Source organism: Ranitomeya variabilis, chromosome 2, assembly GCF_051348905.1.
Source record: "Ranitomeya variabilis isolate aRanVar5 chromosome 2, aRanVar5.hap1, whole genome shotgun sequence".
NCBI classification, from domain to species: domain Eukaryota; kingdom Metazoa; phylum Chordata; class Amphibia; order Anura; family Dendrobatidae; genus Ranitomeya; species Ranitomeya variabilis.
In genome coordinates this window covers 252,062,126-252,085,201 of record NC_135233.1, presented here as the reverse complement: position 1 = coordinate 252,085,201, position 23,076 = coordinate 252,062,126, and the positions used below count along the sequence as shown (strand labels likewise).

At 45.8% G+C, this 23,076-nt stretch overlaps 1 protein-coding gene across 2 annotated transcripts in view; it reads right to left on the bottom strand.

Annotated features, from left to right (window-relative positions):
- Positions 1-23,076, bottom strand: part of LOC143805363 (ficolin-1-A-like) — a 42,660-nt gene that overhangs the window by 538 nt on the left and 19,046 nt on the right. For both annotated transcript variants that reach the window (XM_077284611.1, XM_077284612.1), the window contains 4 exons: positions 2,676-2,702; positions 2,028-2,155; positions 1,800-1,929; positions 670-804 (listed from right to left, as the gene is read on the bottom strand). In XM_077284611.1, the coding sequence (XP_077140726.1) occupies positions 670-804; positions 1,800-1,929; positions 2,028-2,155; positions 2,676-2,702 (420 nt within the window). The remainder of the gene's footprint in view (positions 1-669; positions 805-1,799; positions 1,930-2,027; positions 2,156-2,675; positions 2,703-23,076) is intronic.

The following is a 23,076-nucleotide window of genomic DNA, read 5'->3' as shown; positions in this document are numbered from 1 at the left end:
GTGGTCACTTCTGATCACAACATTTACCAATGTGTAATTGGAAAATATGGCGTTTCTTTCGCATACCTCCCTACCATTTCAAATGTGTGAATCTGTCCTGGAAAGTCGGGGATATGTCCTGACTTAAGCTGCATGTACTTTCTCAAGATGCGGATTTATTCGTTTTTTATCCAGCTGAGTATAATGGTGCAGCAGGAGCAGACGGGTCCTTCCTCCACTGTGCAGTTTATGGAAAGACAGAAGTTCCTACAAGGACTAGGCAGCGGAAAAGAAGTGCGGGACATACGCTGTGTGGGAACATTAATGGGCTTTACTAGGAGAATCTTGGATAACAGACTGAGCCAGGTTATGCTACTGGTTTTATGTAAAATTAGCTCTGTCCTTCCCTCTTACCATTGAACATGAGATATATTTCTGTAATGCAATAATGTCCATCTTGTGGTTTGTCAGCTACTGCTGGGACATCATGGGTTGGAGACCTTGCAGCCATTATGGCTCCGCAGCCTTCCTGGTGTCCTTATGGCCAATCTGCCAACTTATATACCAATATGGTAGTGGGAGCATATGGCCAATCTGCGTTGTGATCTATGCCCGGGGCCCATATTGGACTCTATTAAAGCTGTGTGTGGGCAGCCCTTATTCGTTATGGGGCGATATGTGGACACGAACCTGCAGATCCCTCCAGGAACTGGACAGAACTCAGCGTGTAGTTTTGCTCCTCAGAGGATATGCTGAAATCACGGTACAAGGCGAAAGTGTGATTATTCGAAAAGTCTGTGAAGTCGACCCGGAGATGAAACTTCCCTGCAAGGACACAAGTGTGATGAGGAAAGAGAGGGGGTCCGCAAACAAACATTATAAAGCAAATTAAAAATAAACAGAGCTAAAAAAAAAAAGAGTAAAAAATACACTATCAATAAATCAACAGTTTGGCGTGCTGTGGCAGTATCATACTGTGTGGGAGCAGAATACTTTGTGAGGAAGGGGGTGCTTTAGGGGGATTATACTGTCTGAGGGGGGACGTCACTGTCTGTGGAGGGATGAGTATTGATTCCCCCCACACTGTATAATGTCCCCACATAATATGATTTCCCCAAATCCTCCACACAGTTTAATGCATTCACAGCTCCCTCAAAGTATGATAACCCACAGTGCTGCCCGAACAGTATAATGCCCCCAAAGTACACTTCCCCAGTGTGATGTTACTACCCCACCCCACAGATAGTTTGATGCCCCTTAGTACAGACTTTTACACGGTACTATGACCCCAAAGCACATTCCTACACACACAGTATAATGTCCCCCAAAGTGGCCCCACTCACCTTCACGCCTGCTTCTTAGCAGAGTTCCGCTGCCCAGTTATATGGCCGGAGCCTGTCCCCTGCCCTGAAGGTTGTCCATAGGGATCTGTCAGTGCCCTGCTATATATATGTATGTGCTTAACTGGACTTATTTCCCAAAAAGTATATAGCTAAAGCTACGACATACTGTGTGTGACAGTGGGAAAGCTCCCCAAATTTGGGACTGCCCTGCTGTATCCAGGACGGAGAGTTAGGACAGGGGACTTATGTTTAATCACCCATTTTTCAACCCTCTCCAGTTCTTCTGTAGCCTTTATACAATGTGGAGCCCAAAACTCGCTCCCATATTCTGGATTTGCGCTTAAAAAGGAACCACAGATGGTAACATTACATTGGGATACACCCTGATATTTCATTTGCAGCTTCTGCCTTGGAAAGTTTTACTTATTTCACTGCTCCAAAGATCCAGCCAGAGAGGACGCTGAACTCCGTCATTACCGGAATAAGTCAGACGATGAAGGTTGTCGTTTCCCAGCCAGAATTCACTGTTCTGATGGCCAAATCCCGTCTTATAATCATTCCAGTCCCTAAAAAAATCCACAGAACCGTCCATGCGCCTCTGGAACACCTACGAGGAGAAAAGCCTCACTCAGTACAAGTGTGTCCAATATGTCACTCAGCTTTCCCAGGTACAGATAAGTAATATTACTGCAGGGGGAAACTCACTGTCCAGCCGCCTCCATCACGCTCCATGTCACACAGTACAGTGAGAGGAGCGCCACCTGCTGGATAGACCGTGTACCACCCAGTGAGAGACTGACCCTGATCCAGCAGATCCTTGCAGTTCTGGGCAGCTGAAGAAAGATCATCAATGGATCATAGTGAATATCAAATTGAAAATCCTGACATTCCGTTTAATTATAAGGCTATGTGCACACGTTGCGGATTAGGCTTAGGAATTTCTGGTGCGGATTCTGCCTCTCCTGGCAGAAAACGCAGCTACGGGTTTGTCGTGTTTTTTGTGCGGATCCGCAGCATTTTTTGTGGGTTTTTGCTGTGGTGTTTTGCGGATGTGCTGTGTTTTTTACCCCTGCGGATTTCTATAATGGAATGGGTACAAAAACGCTGCAGATCCGCAAAAAATAAGTGACATGCTACTTCTTTTAAACCGCAGCGTTTCCGCAGCAGATTCTCCGCAACGTGGGCACAGCTTTTTTTTTTTTTCTCATTGATTTACATTGTACTGTAAATCAATTGCGGATCTGCAGCGTTTCTGCACCGCAAAAAACGCTGCGGATCCGCAGAGAATCATAGCCTAATAGTCAAATCATTGATGATAAAAAGAAAAAAATAAATATAACTCTCACAACTTACTGCGCTGAGGCCAAACTCCTGCATCTCCTAGAGAGAAAACACACAATTATATACAGGAGGTGCCCGGGATATACTGGCTGTACATATACAGTATAATTACAGTTGTGCTCAAAAATTTACATACCTCGGCAGAATTTTTGCTTTCTTAGCCTTTTTTTTCCCGAGAATATGAATGATAACAAGCCATTTATTGACAAACTACTGTGTTTTCTCTTTTTAAATCATAATGACAACCCAAAACATCCAAATGACACTGATCAAAAGTTCACATACCCCATTTCTTAATACTGTGTATTGCCCCCTCTAACATCAATGACAGCTTGAAGTCTTTTGTGGTAATTGTAGATGAGGTTCTTTATTTTCTCAGATGGTAAAGCTGCCCACTCTTGTTGGAAAAAAAGCCTCCAGTTCCTGTAAATTCCTTGGTAGTCTAGCATGAACTGTGCGCTTGAGATCTCCCCAGAGGGGCTCAATGATATTGAGGTCAGGAGACTGAAATAGCCACTCCTGAACCTTCACTCTGTTCTGCAGTAGCCAATGACAGGTCGACTTGCCCTTGTGTTTTGGATCAAAGCCATGTTGTAACGTCCAAGTATGTCCCATGCGCAGCTTCCGGGCTGATGATTATCAATCTTCATCAGTCTATGGCTCCATGCAAGATCTTGCCTCGTGGGGTAAGTATGATTCTGAGAAAGGTCAGGAATCAACCCAGAACTACACGGGAGGACCTGGTCAATGAACTGAAGAGAGCATGGACCACATTCTGAAACATTACCGTTACTAACACACAACGCTGTCATGGATTATTATCCCGCAGGACACACAGGTCCCCTTGCTCATACCTGCACATGTCCAGGTCCATTTGAAGTTTGCCATTGACCATCTGGGTGATCCAGAGGAGGCATGGGAGATGGTCATGTGGTCAGATGAGACCAAAATAGAACTTTTTGATATCGACTCCTTTCGCTGCGTTTGGAGGAAGAGGGAGGATGAGTACAACCCCAAGAACACAGTCCCAACCGAGAAGCAAGGTGGATTAAACATCATACATTGAGTGTGCTTTTCTGCGAAGAGGACAGTACGACTGCACTGTATTGAAGGGAGGATGGATGGGGGTCATGTATAACAAGATTTTGGCCAACAATCTCCTTCCCTCAGTAAGAGCATTGATAATGGGTTGTGGTTGGGTCTTACAGCATGACAATGACCCAAAACACACACCTAGGGCAACTAAGTGGTTCCACAAGAAGCATTTCAGTGTATGTGCACACGTTGCGGATTTTGCTGCGGATCCGCAGTGGATTGGCAGCAGTTTTTCCTGAGGTTACAGTACCATGTAAACCTATGGAAAACAAAATCCGCAGTGCACATGCTGCAGAAAAAAACACGCGGAAAGGTAGCGTTGTTTATTCCTCAGCATGTCAACACTTTGTGCGGATTCCGCAGAGGTTTACACTAGCTCCATAATAGGAATCTGCAGATGTAAAACCGCAGGTGGAATCCGCACAAAATCAGCAAAAAAATTGTGGTAATTCCGCAGTGCGGTTTACCTGCGGATTTACCAAAATCAGTACGGAAAAATCCGCACCGCTTTCCACAACGTGTGCACATGGCTTCAAGGTCCTGGAGTGGCCTAGCCAATCTCCAGACCTAAACCCAATAGAAAATCTTTGGAGGGAGCTGAAACTCAATGATGCCAGCGACAGCCCCGAAGGCTAAAAGATCTGTGTGGAGGAGTGGGCCAAAATCCCTGCTGCAGTGTGTGCAAACTTGGTCAAGAACTACAGGAAATGTCTGACCTCTGTAATTGCAAAAGAAACTAGGTTTCCGTACCAAATATTAAGTTCTGTTTGTCTATTTGTGAAGGAAGTATATAATTATAAGGTAGACTAATGTCAGAAGAATAAATGGTTAAGGCTACATCCACATATTGCCTCCACACAAAGGATATAGCATCTGTCTGCTCTTATGCAGGACTTGAGACCATGGGGAATCTCCTGGTAGGTTGTAGAGGTGTAAAAAATAGCAGCTTCACAGAGTTAGCAGATATTTGTAATTAGAAGAAATATTTCCTATTGTCTGTAATAATAATAATAATAATCTTTATTTATATAGCGCCAACATATTCCGCAGCGCTTTACAGTTTAACAGTTTCAGTCTGTATATAGAGAGGAAGTGACAGGGAAACACAGGGTATTTGAAATGCAACAACTTGGCTTGAAATGCAACAACTTGGCTCATCGTCCATTCACAGACTGCAATCTTTGAATGGGGCAATGCGGGTCATCCTGGAATCATGAGCCTATGATCAGGACTATAAAAAGCTGGGAGACACGAGAAGTATTTACATGTGGGGGTTGCCTAATGGCTGCTGTGCTCCTTGATTCCCTTCTCCTTCCCTTCGGAAAACAGATAACTGTAGACTGAAATGTTTAGATATTTCTGCTATTTATTCCTTTTTATTCTATAACTGTTTTCTATATTTGTGTATATATTTCTTGTAACCACTGTATATTTTTATATTAAAGCTTAAAATCTTTAATAAATTTGACCCTTGTATGCTCTAAAAGAATCCAATATCCCTTCACAAAGTGTGTGACCTTTTGATTGTTTGACAGTAATATACTGTATTTTTTGGACTATAAGACGCACCTTTTCCTCCAAATTTTTGGAGGAAAATGGGAGGTGCGTCTTAGGCTACTTTCACACTAGTCCGTTGGTACGGGCCGTCGCAAACCGTCGGCCCGATGGACAGTGTGTTAAGTAGCACAACGGAGGCAGCGAATGCAGTTTTTCAACGCATCCGCTGCCCCATTGTAATGTCTGGGGAGGAGGGGGCGGAGTTCCGGCTGCGCATGCGCGGTCGGAAATGGCGGACACGACGCACAAAAAAACGTTATATGTAATGTTTTTTTGTGCCGACGGTCCGCCAAAACACGACGCATCCGTCGCATGACAGATGCGACGTGTGGCCATACGTCGCAATGCGTCGCTAATGTAAGTCTATGGAGAAAAAACGCATCCTGCAGACAACTTTGCAGGATGCGTTTTTTCTCCTAAACGACGCATTGCGACGTATTCCAAACGACGCTAGTGTGAAAGTAGCCTTATAGTCTGGATGTACCTGTGGCAGATGGGGAGGTGGGGTAGTGGCATCGGCAGAGCAATGGGTCACAGGAGGCAAGAGATGGCTGCTGCGGCTAACACCTGTGCCCGCTGCTAAAGAGAAATTAATATTCACTGCTCTCCATGCCCATGGGAGTGGAGAACAGTTAATAGTCATTTCTCTTTAATAGCGGACACGATGTTTGCCACAGTCACCGGCTTCCTGCAGCTGCAGGACTTCATTCCCTTAAGTAGCGGACACACTTCAGAGCCCAGAAGCTGCAGAAGCCAGTGACAGCAACTAACAGCGTATCCGCTATTAAAGAGAAATTCATTGATCTTTAATAGAGCGGGCACAGTAGTAGCAGCAACCGGCTTCCTGCAGATGCCGGGTGATCACGTGTGCATGCTATTAAAGAGAATGAATATTCATTGCTCTCCACGTCCATGGGAAGCGAGAGCAGTATATATTCAGACAAAAAGATAAATGATCCAGCTGGAGGTGGAGGCAGTTCAAACTTTGTGAGACTTTATTAGACAACTAAACCGATAAATAGTTCTTCAAAATGAAAAATCTTTACATAGCAAACACCTGGCACACCAGTGAGGAGGATCAACGCGTTTCAACTATGAAGTCTTACTCATGATCTACCTGAGAGCATATACACTCACCGGCCACTTTATTAGGTACACCATGCTAGTAACGGGTTGGACCCCCTTTTGCCTTCAGAACTGCCTCAATTCTTCGTGGCATAGATTCAACAAGGTGCTGGAAGCATTCCTCAGAGATTTTGGTCCATATTGACATGATGGCATCACACAGTTGCCGCAGATTTGTCGGCTGCACATCCCAAAGATGCTCCATACAAGGCAGGATGGATCCATGCTTTCATGTTGTTTACGCCAAATTCTGACCCTACCATCCGAATGTCGCAGCAGAAATCGAGACTCATCAGACCAAGCAACGTTTTTCCAATCTTCTACTGTCCAATTTCGATGAGCTTGTACAAATTGTAGCCTCAGTTTCCTGTTCTTAGCTGAAAGGAGTGGTACCCGGTGTGGTCTTCTGCTGCTGTAGCCCATCTGCCTCAAAGTTCGACGCACTGTGCGTTCAGAGATGCTCTTAGGCCTACCTTGGTTGTAACGGGTGGCGATTTGAGTCACTGTTGCCTTTCTATCAGCTCGAACCAGTCTGCCCATTCTCCTCTGACCTCTGGCATCAACAAGGCATTTCCGCCCACAGAACTGCCGCTCACTGGATTTTTTTTCTTTTTCGGACCATTCTCTGTAAACCCTAGAGATGGTTGTGCGTGAAAATCCCAGTAGATCAGCAGTTTCTGAAATACTCAGACCAGCCCTTCTGGCACCAACAACCATGCCACGTTCAAAGGCACTCAAATCACCTTTCTTCCCCATACTGATGCTCGGTTTGAACTGCAGGAGATTGTCTTGACCATGTCTACATGCCTAAATGCATTGAGTTGCCGCCATGTGATTGGCTGATTAGAAATTAAGTGTTAACAAGAAGTTGGACAGGTGTACCTAATAAAGTGGCCGGTGAGTGTATATATAGTGTGCACATGACATTGATTGGACAAACAATTAAAAATGCAAAAAAAAAAAAAAAAAAAGGGGAAAAGAATAAGGAAAATCACCGGTTAAAATTATCATAGAAATGACAGATTGACATATGAAATACCCTTAAGAGACATTGCTTGAACATTACTTGAACATAAATTAATATTGCTTTATTAAATCATGTCTAGCATTAAGGCCATAGGGAATACGTGTGTCTAACATGAACATCCAATACGTTTCCCGATTAAAAAGTTTCTGCTGTAAATTACCTCCTCTCGGAGGTTTGTAAACCTTTTCTATTCCACAGAATCTGAGGCTAGTTAAATTACCTTTGTGCACTTTGTAAAAGCATTGTTCAAGCAATGTCTCTTAAGGGTATTTCATATGTCAGTCTGTCATTTCTATGATAATTTTAACCGGTGATTTTCCTTATTCTTTTCCCTTTTTTTTTTTTTTGCATTTTTAATTGTTTGTCCAATCAATGTCATGTGCATATATATATATGCTTTGTGGAAAAAGAAAAAAAAAAAAGAGCATGAACCGCACATCCCAAAATCATACGTTGATCTAAAGCCGCTAGGCAAAAATTTAAATACTGAACATGAGGTTTTCAGTTTAACATTCTGATCAGACTGTATGAAGCCCACTGCCCCTTCACGGCAAACCTCGTAGTGGGTCCTAACGCCCTAACGGAGCGGAGCCGTGCGGCGACCACCGCCGCAGCGGCCATGCACCAGCAGGGCGGACGGCCTGTTGCCCCACAGCACCCATGCTGCGAGACTGAGCCCCCAAGACTCCAGACCGCGCCGCCCCACCAGCACAAAGCCACAGCAACAATGGCCGCCACACAGCACCAGCACCAAAATGAAGGGAGCATTTAAACTCACCTTCCTCCAGCTCTTCAGTGAGAGCCAAAATGGGCTAGACCCCTTACTTTGCAGTCTCCTGATAATTAAAATCACCTGAGCCAAATGGGAGGAGTGCTGGTCCAAAAAAAGAGACAAGTACATGCTTTGTGGAAAAAGAAAAAAAAAAAAAAAGAGCATGAACCGCACATCCCAAAATCATACGTTGATCTAAAGCCGCTAGGCAAAAATTTAAATACTGAACATGAGGTTTTCAGTTTAACATTCTGATCAGACTGTATGAAGCCCACTGCCCCTTCACGGCAAACCTCGTAGTGGGTCCTAACGCCCTAACGGAGCGGAGCCGTGCGGCGACACCCGCCGCAGCGGCCATGCACCAGCAGGGCGGACGGCCTGTTGCCCCACAGCACCCATGCTGCGAGACTGAGCCCCCAAGACTCCAGACCGCGCCGCCCCACCAGCACAAAGCCACAGCAACAATGGCCGCCACACAGCACCAGCACCAAAATGAAGGGAGCATTTAAACTCACCTTCCTCCAGCTCTTCAGTGAGAGCCAAAATGGGCTAGACCCCTTACTTTGCAGTCTCCTGCTAATTAAAATCACCTGAGCCAAATGGGAGGAGTGCTGGTCCAAAAAAAGAGACAAGTACATGCTTTGTGGAAAAAGAAAAAAAAAAAAGAGCATGAACCGCACATCCCAAAATCATACGTTGATCTAAAGCCGCTAGGCAAAAATTTAAATACTGAACATGAGGTTTTCAGTTTAACATTCTGATCAGACTGTATGAAGCCCACTGCCCCTTCACGGCAAACCTCGTAGTGGGTCCTAACGCCCTAACGGAGCGGAGCCGTGCGGCGACACCCGCCGCAGCGGCCATGCACCAGCAGGGCGGACGGCCTGTTGCCCCACAGCACCCATGCTGCGAGACTGAGCCCCCAAGACTCCAGACCGCGCCGCCCCACCAGCACAAAGCCACAGCAACAATGGCCGCCACACAGCACCAGCACCAAAATGAAGGGAGCATTTAAACTCACCTTCCTCCAGCTCTTCAGTGAGAGCCAAAATGGGCTAGACCCCTTACTTTGCAGTCTCCTGCTAATTAAAATCACCTGAGCCAAATGGGAGGAGTGCTGGTCCAAAAAAAGAGACAAGTACATGCTTTGTGGAAAAAGAAAAAAAAAAAAGAGCATGAACCGCACATCCCAAAATCATACGTTGATCTAAAGCCGCTAGGCAAAAATTTAAATACTGAACATGAGGTTTTCAGTTTAACATTCTGATCAGACTGTATGAAGCCCACTGCCCCTTCACGGCAAACCTCGTAGTGGGTCCTAACGCCCTAACGGAGCGGAGCCGTGCGGCGACACCCGCCGCAGCGGCCATGCACCAGCAGGGCGGACGGCCTGTTGCCCCACAGCACCCATGCTGCGAGACTGAGCCCCCAAGACTCCAGACCGCGCCGCCCCACCAGCACAAAGCCACAGCAACAATGGCCGCCACACAGCACCAGCACCAAAATGAAGGGAGCATTTAAACTCACCTTCCTCCAGCTCTTCAGTGAGAGCCAAAATGGGCTAGACCCCTTACTTTGCAGTCTCCTGCTAATTAAAATCACCTGAGCCAAATGGGAGGAGTGCTGGTCCAAAAAAAGAGACAAGTACATGCTTTGTGGAAAAAGAAAAAAAAAAAAGAGCATGAACCGCACATCCCAAAATCATACGTTGATCTAAAGCCGCTAGGCAAAAATTTAAATACTGAACATGAGGTTTTCAGTTTAACATTCTGATCAGACTGTATGAAGCCCACTGCCCCTTCACGGCAAACCTCGTAGTGGGTCCTAACGCCCTAACGGAGCGGAGCCGTGCGGCGACACCCGCCGCAGCGGCCATGCACCAGCAGGGCGGACGGCCTGTTGCCCCACAGCACCCATGCTGCGAGACTGAGCCCCCAAGACTCCAGACCGCGCCGCCCCACCAGCACAAAGCCACAGCAACAATGGCCGCCACACAGCACCAGCACCAAAATGAAGGGAGCATTTAAACTCACCTTCCTCCAGCTCTTCAGTGAGAGCCAAAATGGGCTAGACCCCTTACTTTGCAGTCTCCTGCTAATTAAAATCACCTGAGCCAAATGGGAGGAGTGCTGGTCCAAAAAAAGAGACAAGTACATGCTTTGTGGAAAAAGAAAAAAAAAAAAGAGCATGAACCGCACATCCCAAAATCATACGTTGATCTAAAGCCGCTAGGCAAAAATTTAAATACTGAACATGAGGTTTTCAGTTTAACATTCTGATCAGACTGTATGAAGCCCACTGCCCCTTCACGGCAAACCTCGTAGTGGGTCCTAACGCCCTAACGGAGCGGAGCCGTGCGGCGACACCCGCCGCAGCGGCCATGCACCAGCAGGGCGGACGGCCTGTTGCCCCACAGCACCCATGCTGCGAGACTGAGCCCCCAAGACTCCAGACCGCGCCGCCCCACCAGCACAAAGCCACAGCAACAATGGCCGCCACACAGCACCAGCACCAAAATGAAGGGAGCATTTAAACTCACCTTCCTCCAGCTCTTCAGTGAGAGCCAAAATGGGCTAGACCCCTTACTTTGCAGTCTCCTGCTAATTAAAATCACCTGAGCCAAATGGGAGGAGTGCTGGTCCAAAAAAAGAGACAAGTACATGCTTTGTGGAAAAAGAAAAAAAAAAAAGAGCATGAACCGCACATCCCAAAATCATACGTTGATCTAAAGCCGCTAGGCAAAAATTTAAATACTGAACATGAGGTTTTCAGTTTAACATTCTGATCAGACTGTATGAAGCCCACTGCCCCTTCACGGCAAACCTTGTAGTGTATCTTTCCTCCTTTTTTTTCCCCCTTTTTTTTCTTTTTGCACATAGCATGTACTTGTCTCTTTTTTTGGACCAGCACTCCTCCCATTTGGCTCAGGTGATTTTAATTAGCAGGAGACTGCAAAGTAAGGGGTCTAGCCCATTTTGGCTCTCACTGAAGAGCTGGAGGAAGGTGAGTTGAAATGCTCCCTTCATTTTGGTGCTGGTGCTGTGTGGCGGCCATTGTTGCTGTGGCTTTGTGCTGGTGGGGCGGCGCGGTCTGGAGTCTTGGGGACTCAGTCTCGCAGCATGGGTGCTGTGGGGCAACAGGCCGTCCGCCCTGCTGGTGCATGGCCGCTGCGGCGGTGGTCGCCGCACGGCTCCGCTCCGTTAGGGCGTTAGGACCCACTACGAGGTTTGCCGTGAAGGGGCAGTGGGCTTCATACAGTCTGATCAGAATGTTAAACTGAAAACCTCATGTTCAGTATTTAAATTTTTGCCTAGCGGCTTTAGATCAACGTATGATTTTGGGATGTGCGGTTCATGCTCTCTTTTTTTTCTTTTTGCACATAGCATGTACTTGTCTCTTTTTTTGGACCAGCACTCCTCCCATTTGGCTCAGGTGATTTTAATTAGCAGGAGACTGCAAAGTAAGGGGTCTAGCCCATTTTGGCTCTCACTGAAGAGCTGGAGGAAGGTGAGTTGAAATGCTCCCTTCATTTTGGTGCTGGTGCTGTGTGGCGGCCATTGTTGCTGTGGCTTTGTGCTGGTGGGGCGGCGCGGTCTGGAGTCTTGGGGACTCAGTCTCGCAGCATGGGTGCTGTGGGGCAACAGGCCGTCCGCCCTGCTGGTGCATGGCCGCTGCGGCGGTGGTCGCCGCACGGCTCCGCTCCGTTAGGGCGTTAGGACCCACTACGAGGTTTGCCGTGAAGGGGCAGTGGGCTTCATACAGTCTGATCAGAATGTTAAACTGAAAACCTCATGTTCAGTATTTAAATTTTTGCCTAGCGGCTTTAGATCAACGTATGATTTTGGGATGTGCGGTTCATGCTCTCTTTTTTTTCTTTTTGCACATAGCATGTACTTGTCTCTTTTTTTGGACCAGCACTCCTCCCATTTGGCTCAGGTGATTTTAATTAGCAGGAGACTGCAAAGTAAGGGGTCTAGCCCATTTTGGCTCTCACTGAAGAGCTGGAGGAAGGTGAGTTGAAATGCTCCCTTCATTTTGGTGCTGGTGCTGTGTGGCGGCCATTGTTGCTGTGGCTTTGTGCTGGTGGGGCGGCGCGGTCTGGAGTCTTGGGGACTCAGTCTCGCAGCATGGGTGCTGTGGGGCAACAGGCCGTCCGCCCTGCTGGTGCATGGCCGCTGCGGCGGTGGTCGCCGCACGGCTCCGCTCCGTTAGGGCGTTAGGACCCACTACGAGGTTTGCCGTGAAGGGGCAGTGGGCTTCATACAGTCTGATCAGAATGTTAAACTGAAAACCTCATGTTCAGTATTTAAATTTTTGCCTAGCGGCTTTAGATCAACGTATGATTTTGGGATGTGCGGTTCATGCCCTCTTTTTTTTCCCCCCTTTTTTTTCTCTCCTTTTTTTTCTTTTTGCACATAGCATGTACTTGTCTCTTTTTTTGGACCAGCACTCCTCCCATTTGGCTCAGGTGATTTTAATTAGCAGGAGACTGCAAAGTAAGGGGTCTAGCCCATTTTGGCTCTCACTGAAGAGCTGGAGGAAGGTGAGTTGAAATGCTCCCTTCATTTTGGTGCTGGTGCTGTGTGGCGGCCATTGTTGCTGTGGCTTTGTGCTGGTGGGGCGGCGCGGTCTGGAGTCTTGGGGACTCAGTCTCGCAGCATGGGTGCTGTGGGGCAACAGGCCGTCCGCCCTGCTGGTGCATGGCCGCTGCGGCGGTGGTCGCCGCACGGCTCCGCTCCGTTAGGGCGTTAGGACCCACTACGAGGTTTGCCGTGAAGGGGCAGTGGGCTTCATACAGTCTGATCAGAATGTTAAACTGAAAACCTCATGTTCAGTATTTAAATTTTTGCCTAGCGGCTTTAGATCAACGTATGATTTTGGGATGTGCGGTTCATCCTCTTTTTTTTCTTTTTGCACATAGCATGTACTTGTCTCTTTTTTTGGACCAGCACTCCTCCCATTTGGCTCAGGTGATTTTAATTAGCAGGAGACTGCAAAGTAAGGGGTCTAGCCCATTTTGGCTCTCACTGAAGAGCTGGAGGAAGGTGAGTTGAAATGCTCCCTTCATTTTGGTGCTGGTGCTGTGTGGCGGCCATTGTTGCTGTGGCTTTGTGCTGGTGGGGCGGCGCGGTCTGGAGTCTTGGGGACTCAGTCTCGCAGCATGGGTGCTGTGGGGCAACAGGCCGTCCGCCCTGCTGGTGCATGGCCGCTGCGGCGGTGGTCGCCGCACGGCTCCGCTCCGTTAGGGCGTTAGGACCCACTACGAGGTTTGCCGTGAAGGGGCAGTGGGCTTCATACAGTCTGATCAGAATGTTAAACTGAAAACCTCATGTTCAGTATTTAAATTTTTGCCTAGCGGCTTTAGATCAACGTATGATTTTGGGATGTGCGGTTCATGCTTTTTTTTCTTTTTGCACATAGCATGTACTTGTCTCTTTTTTTGGACCAGCACTCCTCCCATTTGGCTCAGGTGATTTTAATTAGCAGGAGACTGCAAAGTAAGGGGTCTAGCCCATTTTGGCTCTCACTGAAGAGCTGGAGGAAGGTGAGTTGAAATGCTCCCTTCATTTTGGTGCTGGTGCTGTGTGGCGGCCATTGTTGCTGTGGCTTTGTGCTGGTGGGGCGGCGCGGTCTGGAGTCTTGGGGACTCAGTCTCGCAGCATGGGTGCTGTGGGGCAACAGGCCGTCCGCCCTGCTGGTGCATGGCCGCTGCGGCGGTGGTCGCCGCACGGCTCCGCTCCGTTAGGGCGTTAGGACCCACTACGAGGTTTGCCGTGAAGGGGCAGTGGGCTTCATACAGTCTGATCAGAATGTTAAACTGAAAACCTCATGTTCAGTATTTAAATTTTTGCCTAGCGGCTTTAGATCAACGTATGATTTTGGGATGTGCGGTTCATGCTCTTTTTTTTCTTTTTACACATAGCATGTACTTGTCTCTTTTTTTGGACCAGCACTCCTCCCATTTGGCTCAGGTGATTTTAATTAGCAGGAGACTGCAAAGTAAGGGGTCTAGCCCATTTTGGCTCTCACTGAAGAGCTGGAGGAAGGTGAGTTGAAATGCTCCCTTCATTTTGGTGCTGGTGCTGTGTGGCGGCCATTGTTGCTGTGGCTTTGTGCTGGTGGGGCGGCGCGGTCTGGAGTCTTGGGGACTCAGTCTCGCAGCATGGGTGCTGTGGGGCAACAGGCCGTCCGCCCTGCTGGTGCATGGCCGCTGCGGCGGTGGTCGCCGCACGGCTCCGCTCCGTTAGGGCGTTAGGACCCACTACGAGGTTTGCCGTGAAGGGGCAGTGGGCTTCATACAGTCTGATCAGAATGTTAAACTGAAAACCTCATGTTCAGTATTTAAATTTTTGCCTAGCGGCTTTAGATCAACGTATGATTTTGGGATGTGCGGTTCATGCTCTTTTTTTTCTTTTTTCTTTTTTCTTTTTGCACATAGCATATATATATATATATATATATGCTCTCATTGCACTATCAGGTAGATCATGAGTAAGACTTCATAGTTGAAACGCGTTGATCCTCCTCACTGGTGTGCCAGGTGTTTGCTATGTAAAGATTTTTCATTTTGAAGAACTATTTATCGGTTTAGTTGTCTAATAAAGTCTCACAAAGTTTGAACTGCCTCCACCTCCAGCTGGATCATTTCTCTTTTTGTCTTCATTTGCTGTGGGCGCTCACCCTGAACCGTGCTGGGCGTTGGCAGGTCTGGGGATTTCGTCCAAACAGGTAAGCTGACTATATTCCTTTTTTCTTTTGTTATTCACTGTGAGTTTTTTAGTCGTGCTACTACCGAGTCTGTTATCCCTTTGAATCTGACTTTAAGACAACTCATTCATATCATAGCATAGCATATAAACACCTTCCTCCTCCTGTTTTTTCTGATATATATTTTTTGAAACATGGATCCTCAACATATGAACTTTATAGACATAGATGACCATACAAATAGACTTAATAAAGTAGCCTCAGTGTTCAGTAGTGAAACACCTGATATAGCAACTGAAACTGATGAACTGAGAACCCTCATGCTACTATTAGAAAAGAAAATGGCTAAAGAGATGAAAACATGGTGGGACTGGACTACTTTGAAAACATATGAATAAAAAAATATGATTCCTAGAGGACTACGTTTAAAAAAAGTTCCTACAAAGATTTTTAATGAGGATTTTGAAAAAGAATGGTACTCTATTTTGAGTCAATGCTCCCTAAGGCCGGTTTCACACGTCAGTGATTCCGGTACGTGAGGTGACAGTTTCCTCACGTACCGGAGACACTGACACACGTAGACCCATAAAAATCAATGCATCTGTGCAGATGTCATTGATTTTTTGCGGACCGTGTCTCCGTGTGCCAAACACGGAGACATGTCAGTGTTCGTGGGAGCGCACGTTTTACACGGACCCAATAGAGTCAATGGGTCCACGTAAAACACGGACCTCACACGGACATTCTCCGTCTGGGGTCCGTGTGCGTGCAGGAGACAGCGCTACAGTAAGCGCTGTCCCCCCCACATGGTGCTGAAGCCGGTATTCATATCTTCCCTGTAGCAGCGTTTGCTATAGAGAAAATATGAAGAATAGTGTTAAAAATAAAGATCCATGTGTCCGCCGCCCCCCCACCCCCTGTGCGCCCCCCCGCTGGTCAGAAAATACTTACCCGCTCCCTCGCTCCTTCCTGGTCTGGCCGCGCCTCCTACTGTATGCGGTCACGTGGGGCCGATCATTTACAATCATGAATAGTCGGCTCCGCCCCTATGGGAGGTGGAGCCACATATTCATGACTGTAAATGATCGGCCCCACGTGACCGCATGCAGGAGAAGCCGCGGCCAGACCAGGAAGCAGCGAGGGAGCGGGTAAGTATTTTCTGACCAGCGGGGGGGCGCACAGGGGGTGGGAGGGCGGCGGACACATAGATCTTTATTTTAAACACTATTCTTCATATTTTCTGTACAGCAAACGTTGCTGCAGGGAAGATATGAATCGCAGCTTCAGCACCATGCAGAGTGGGTACCACACGCTCCGTGTGGTACCCACTCGCCATACGGGCGGCACACGTGTGCCGCACGTATGGCCTCCGTGAGTTCCCAGGCACACGGACACGGATAACTCCGGTACCGATTCATTCCGGTACCGGAATTATCTGGACGTGTGGGACAGCCCTTAAACTCATCTCTTTGATAATTAAGTACGAGGACATGGAAATAAACAATATTAAACAGGACATTAAGAGTCTGCAATGCTCTTTGGAGGGGCACACCAGTTCAAAAGATTTTAATTTTTATAATGATAGATTGAAGACGAACATTACTAAGTTGGAAAATCAAATTATGGACACAAAAAAATCAAAATTTAAACGAGACACAGAAGACTATATTGCTAACAAAGACTATAATTGGAATATGAAACCGCACTCGATTCTAAAAAAACAAGTACAGAGACGGGATTTTGCTAAAGGAAGTGAGTTTCAGAGATAAAGATTACTCCTCGGATATTTCTTCCTTTTTTTTCCACCACAGAGGAACTTTCTGATTCATCAGTAGGCTCCACAAATAGCACATATTCAATGCAGCAGAGATCAGTTCCCAATATTCCAAGTGCTAGTGGAGCGATTCCAAAAAACGCAGGAAACGTGCAGGCCGGAAGCACAAGAGGAAGAAGATATCCAACCCGGAACAGGAATCGCCGCCACTACTAGAGGCTCCAGTGTGGAGTTTATCCAGCTATGTGATCTCAGAAGAACAGATAGCAATTCTCAGCAAGGGATTAAGCTTCTCTCCAACTACTGACTTTGATATATTTAAAACCTTACTTGACTTGAATAAATTTGCACGTAACCTGACAGTAAAATGCCATTTTCTTTCAGATGCTGCTAGTGAAAATGCTGTATGTATAGAGAATCTTGATTATTCCACTACTGATAATATACGCATGTTTCATGAACAAAAAGCACTTCTCAGTTTAAAAGCGTTGGAGAGAGAATCTTTTTTAGGTTCTGTCTCTCTTAATGATTCTTTTCCTGTCAGTAATCCATCTTTTTATCCATTGAAATCCAGACCAGTAGTCTTGGATCAATTTCAGGACCTAGTTGAAAAGGAATTAGTCGATCTGAACAAATCTGTTTTAGATTCCAAAAATAACTATTCCAACCTGACAAAAAAAGAAAGACAAGCGCTGAAGGAGCTGCATGATAACCAGGATATTATAATAAGACAATCAGATAAAGGAGGCACTATTGTGTTACTAGACGCAGGGCTGTATAAAAAACTGAATTTACAAGACTTGGAAAATAAGGAGATGTATTCAGAACTTAGTTCTAACCCCACCGAAGAATTTAACTCATTGTTGCACAACCTGTTACAGGAAGGTGTACATATGAATGTTATTGACGATAGAATAGCAGAATTTTTAAAAAATAATCATCCAGTTATACCAATTTATCATTCATTCCCTAAAATACACAAAAATGTGTTTCCTCCCCCAATGAGACCAATAGTTGCAGGTATTGGTTCCATAGGGGAAAGATTGGGATCTTGGGTGGACCATTACCTGCAACCATTGGTGCAAAATACCCCTAGTTACATACGGGACTCAAAATATGTAACCTCAGTTTTTGATCAATTTTACTGGAAGGAAGAATATGCATGGCTTACATGTGATGTGGTAGGCTTATATCCATCAATTCCCTATTCAGTGGCATTGTCGAGTTTGTCATACTATCTGGATACATACTCTGCCTATAATAATGATACAAAAAGTTTTTTAATTTCTGCAGTGGACTTTTTACTTAATCATAATTACTTTTGTTTTGACAATAGGTTTTTCAGACAACTAACGGGAGTGAGCATGGGCGCTAAATTTTCGCCTTCTTTAGCGAATATTGTTATGTTGAAATGGGAAGAGAGCCATATCTACAATGATGATAACGATATATGCAAACATATTGTATGGTATGGTCGCTATATAGATGACTTGATCCTAGTATGGAGGGGTTCACAAGAGGAAGTGACTAAATTTGTTGATCATATTAATAATAATAATTTTAATTTAAAATTCACCCATTCCTTTCAGAAAAAAACACACCAATTTTTTGGATTTGAATCTCTCAGGTAATACACTAAAACATACGGTTGAGATTACTCCCTATAGAAAACCTACCTCAAGTAATTCAATTCTTAGAGCCAATTCCTGCCATCCAAATCATGTCATAAATAACATTCCATATGGTGAACTTATCAGAACAAGAAGGAATTGCTCTGATAATGACGTTTTTTTGGCAGAGACAGAGAAAACCTGTGAGCGTCTTTCTCATAGAGGGTATCCTAAATGGAATCTGGACAAAGCACGTAGAAAAATCTCCAAAGTAGATCGCAAAAATTTATTAACAACGAAAAACTATAAATCTACTTATAATAATCCCCAGAAAAACAATAATAATGTAGTATTCAGTACCCCATATAGCTCACAATACAGGCAGATCGTGGATATTGTCAAGAATCATTTACCCATGCTAAAACAAGATGACAAATTAAAACGAATTTTAATACAGAGCGATATCAAATTCGTTGCTAAACGAGCTCCCACCTTGGGCTCGATCCTATCTCCAAGTCTATTCTCCAGCTCTCCACGGGACACTAACAGAGCTACATGGCTCAACGCCACAGGGTTCTTTAGATGTGGAGCCACTCGATGCAAAACATGTAACTATGTGCATAAAACTAACAAATTTTCATCTTTTCATAACCATAAACAATTTGATATACATGACTACATTAATTGTAACACCGAAAATGTAGTGTATTTAATAGAATGTATTACATGTAAAGTTCAGTACATAGGCTGCACTACTTGTCCACTGAAAGTACGAGTGAGACGGCATCTATCAGATGCAGTGAATTCTAAAGCCCTGTCTGCCTCAGCTGTGTCCAGACACTTTTACAACGTGCACAAAGGTAATTTAACTAGCCTCAGATTCTGTGGAATAGAAAAGGTTTACAAACCTCCGAGAGGAGGTAATTTACAGCAGAAACTTTTTAATCGGGAAACGTATTGGATGTTCATGTTAGACACACGTATTCCCTATGGCCTTAATGCTAGACATGATTTAATAAAGCAATTATTAATTTATGTTCAAGTAATGTTCAAGCAATGTCTCTTAAGGGTATTTCATATGTCAATCTGTCATTTCTATGATAATTTTAACCGGTGATTTTCCTTATTCTTTTCCCTTTTTTTTTTTTTTTTTTTTTGCATTTTTAATTGTTTGTCCAATCAATGTCATGTGCACACTATATATATATGCTCTCATTGCACTATCAGGTAGATCATGAGTAAGACTTCATAGTTGAAACGCGTTGATCCTCCTCACTGGTGTGCCAGGTGTTTGCTATGTAAAGATTTTTCATTTTGAAGAACTATTTATCGGTTTAGTTGTCTAATAAAGTCTCACAAAGTTTGAACTGCCTCCACCTCCAGCTGGATCATTTCTCTTTTTGTCTTCATTTGCTGTGGGCGCTCACCCTGAACCGTGCTGGGCGTTGGCAGGTCTGGGGATTTCGTCCAAGACCGGTAAGCTGACTATATTCCTTTTTTCTTTCAGTATATATTCATTCCCGTTAGTAGTGGGCACATGTGTTCGCCTGGCACCTGCAGGAATGGCTGCGGCTACTGTGCTCACTATTAAAGATCAATGAATATTCTCCACACGCCTATAGTCCCAGGGTGGGGAGCAGTGAGTATTTCGGCAGCAGTCCTCTGGTTATAAGCAGCGCATGGCGTCTCTGCCATGCGCTGCTTACAAACATAAATCAGCTGACTGCATCACAACAGGATGCTGCGAGGGAGTGAAGGGAAGGTAAGTAGAGTGGTTTTTTTTTTTTTTGTTTTTCTGAAGGGGGCCATTCATACCAGGATAGGGATGAGGGGGATATGCATACAAGGATAGGGATGAGGAGGTCATGCATACCAGGGTGGTGATGAGGGCGCCATGCATACCAGGATATGGATGAGGGGGCTGTGCATAGCAGAATAGAGATGATAGATATATATCAGGATGGGAGATATTAGTACAGAACTGACCACATTTTTTGCTTCCATTTATTTCTATTTTCCTCCTCTAAAACCTGGGTGCGTCTTATAGTCTGGAAATTACAGTATTTTGTGAAATCATTACCCCGTGTGTTTGAGTGGTGGCAGAGAGTGAAGAAGCCAGGGTGTGCTGAATGTATAGGGGTGTGATTTACACTCACTTTATAGCCTAAAACAGAGGATGAGAACTGGATTGCGTGAGTGGATATAAAATAACCAATGCAGGCGCACTCCACGTCAAGTGCAGAAAAGTGTGTACATGACACTATTGTATCAGATACTTATTTCATGCACTAAAATGCAAAGTAATTATGTAAAAATTCATACAATGATTGTATGATGATTTTCTGGGTTTTTTAGATTCTGTCTCTTACAGTTGAAGTGTACCTACAATAAAAAGTACAGACCTCTCCATTCTTTGTAGGTGAGAAAACTTGCAAAATCGGCAGAGTATCAAATACTTATTTTCCCCACAGGAGATGCCCAGGTTATACCAGCTGTACATGTTTAATTATATACAGGAGATTCTCAGGTTATACTAGCTGTACATAATAACTACATATATGAGATAGCCGGGTTATACCGGCCGTACATGTATAATTATATACAGGAGACGCTCAGGTTATACCAGCTGTACATGTACACTGCTCAAAAAATAAAGGGAACACTTAAACAACAGAATATAACTCCAAGTAAATCAAATTTCTGTGAAATCAAGCTGTCCACTTAGGGTGCTTTCACACTAGCATCGTACGACGCACGTTGCAATGCGTCGTTTTGGAGAAAAAACGCATCCTGCAAAGTTGTCCGCAGGATGCGTTTTTTCTCCATAGGGTTGCATTAACGACGCATTGCCACACGTCACATCCGTCGTGCGACGGATGCGTCGTGTTTTGGTGGACCGTCGGCACAAAAAAAGTTATATGTAACCTTTTTTTGTGCGTCGTGTCCGCCATTACCGACCGCGCATGCGCGGCCGGAACTCCGCCCCCTCTTCCCCGGACATCACAATGGGGCAGCCGATGCGTTGAAAAACTGCATCCGCTGCCCCCGTTGTGCTTTTTTTTTTACAGCATGCGTCGGTACGACGCATTGCGTGGTGCGTCGTACGACGCTAGTGTGAAAGTAGCTTTAGGAAGCAACACTATTTGACAATCAATTTCATATGCTGTTGTGCAAATGGAATAGACAACAGATGGAAATTATTGGCAATTATCAAGACACACTCAATAAAAAAGTGGATCTGCAGGTGGGGAACACAAACCACATCTCAGTACCAATGCTTTCTGGCTGATGTTTTGGTCACTTTTGAATGATGGTTGTGCTTTCTCACTCATGTTAGCATGAGACGGACTCTACAACCTACACAAGTGGCTCAGATAGTGCAGCTCATCCAGGATGGCACATCAATGCGAGCTGTGGCAAGAAGGTTTGCTATGTCTGTCAGTATAGTGTCCAGAGCCTGGAGGCGCTACCAGGAGACAGGCCAGTACACCAGGAGACGTGGAGGGGGCCGTTGGAGGGCAACAACCCAGCAGCAGGACCGCTACCTCAGCCTTTTGTGCAAGGAGGAACAGGAGGAGCACTGCCAGAGCCCTGCAAAATGACCTCCAGAAGGCCACAAATGTGCATGTGGTCGGCACAAACTGTTAGAAACTGATTCCATGAGGATGGTCTGAGTGCCTGACGTCCACAGATGGGGTTGTGCTCACAGCCCAACACCGTGCAGGACGATTGATATTTGCCACAGAACACCAGGATTGGCAAATTCACCACTGGCGCCCTGTGCTCTTCACAGATGAAAGCAGGTTCACACTGAGCACATGTGACAGAGTCTGGAGACGCCGTGGAGAGCGATCTGCTGCCTGCAACATCCTTCAGCATGACTGGTTTGGCAGTGGGTCAGTAATGGTGTAGGTTGGCATTTCTTTGGAGGGCCGCACAGCCCTCCATGCGCTCACCAGAGGTAGCCTGACTGCCACTAGGTACCGAGATAAGATCCTCAGACCCCTTGTGAGACCATATGCTAGTGCGGTTGGCCCTGGGTTCCTCCTAATGCAGGACAATGCCAGACCTTATGTGGCTGGAGTGTGTCAGCAGTTCCTGCAAGATGAAGGCATTGAAGCTATGGATTGGCCTGCCCGCTCCCCAGACCTGAATCCGATTGAACACATCTGGGACATCATGTCTCGCATGATCCACCAACATCACGTTGCACCACAGACTGTCCAGGAGTTGGCGGATGCTTTAGTCCAGGTCTGGGAGGAGATCCCTCAGGAGACCATCCACCACCTGTAGGGAGGTCATAGGGTATGTACACATGCTGCGGATTTTGCTGCGGATCCACCGCTGTAGATTCGCAGCAGTTTTCCATGCGTTTACAGTACCATGTAAACCTATGGAAAACAAAATCCGCAGTGCACATGCTAACATGCTACGGAAAAAAACAGCAGAAATGTAGCATTGTTTATTCCGCAGCATGTCAATTCTTTGTGCGGATTCAGCAGCGGGTTACATCTGCTCCATAATAGGAATCCGCAGGTGTAAAACCGCAGGTGAAATCCGCACAAAAACCGCAAAAAAACGCGGTAAATCCATGTTAATTCCGCAGGAAATCCGCAGTGCGGATTACCTGCGGATTTACCGAAATCAGTCCGGAAAAATCTGCAGAGTAATCCACAGCGTGTGCACATAGCCATACAGGCATGTGAAGGCCACACACACTACTGAGCATCATTTCCTTGCCTTGA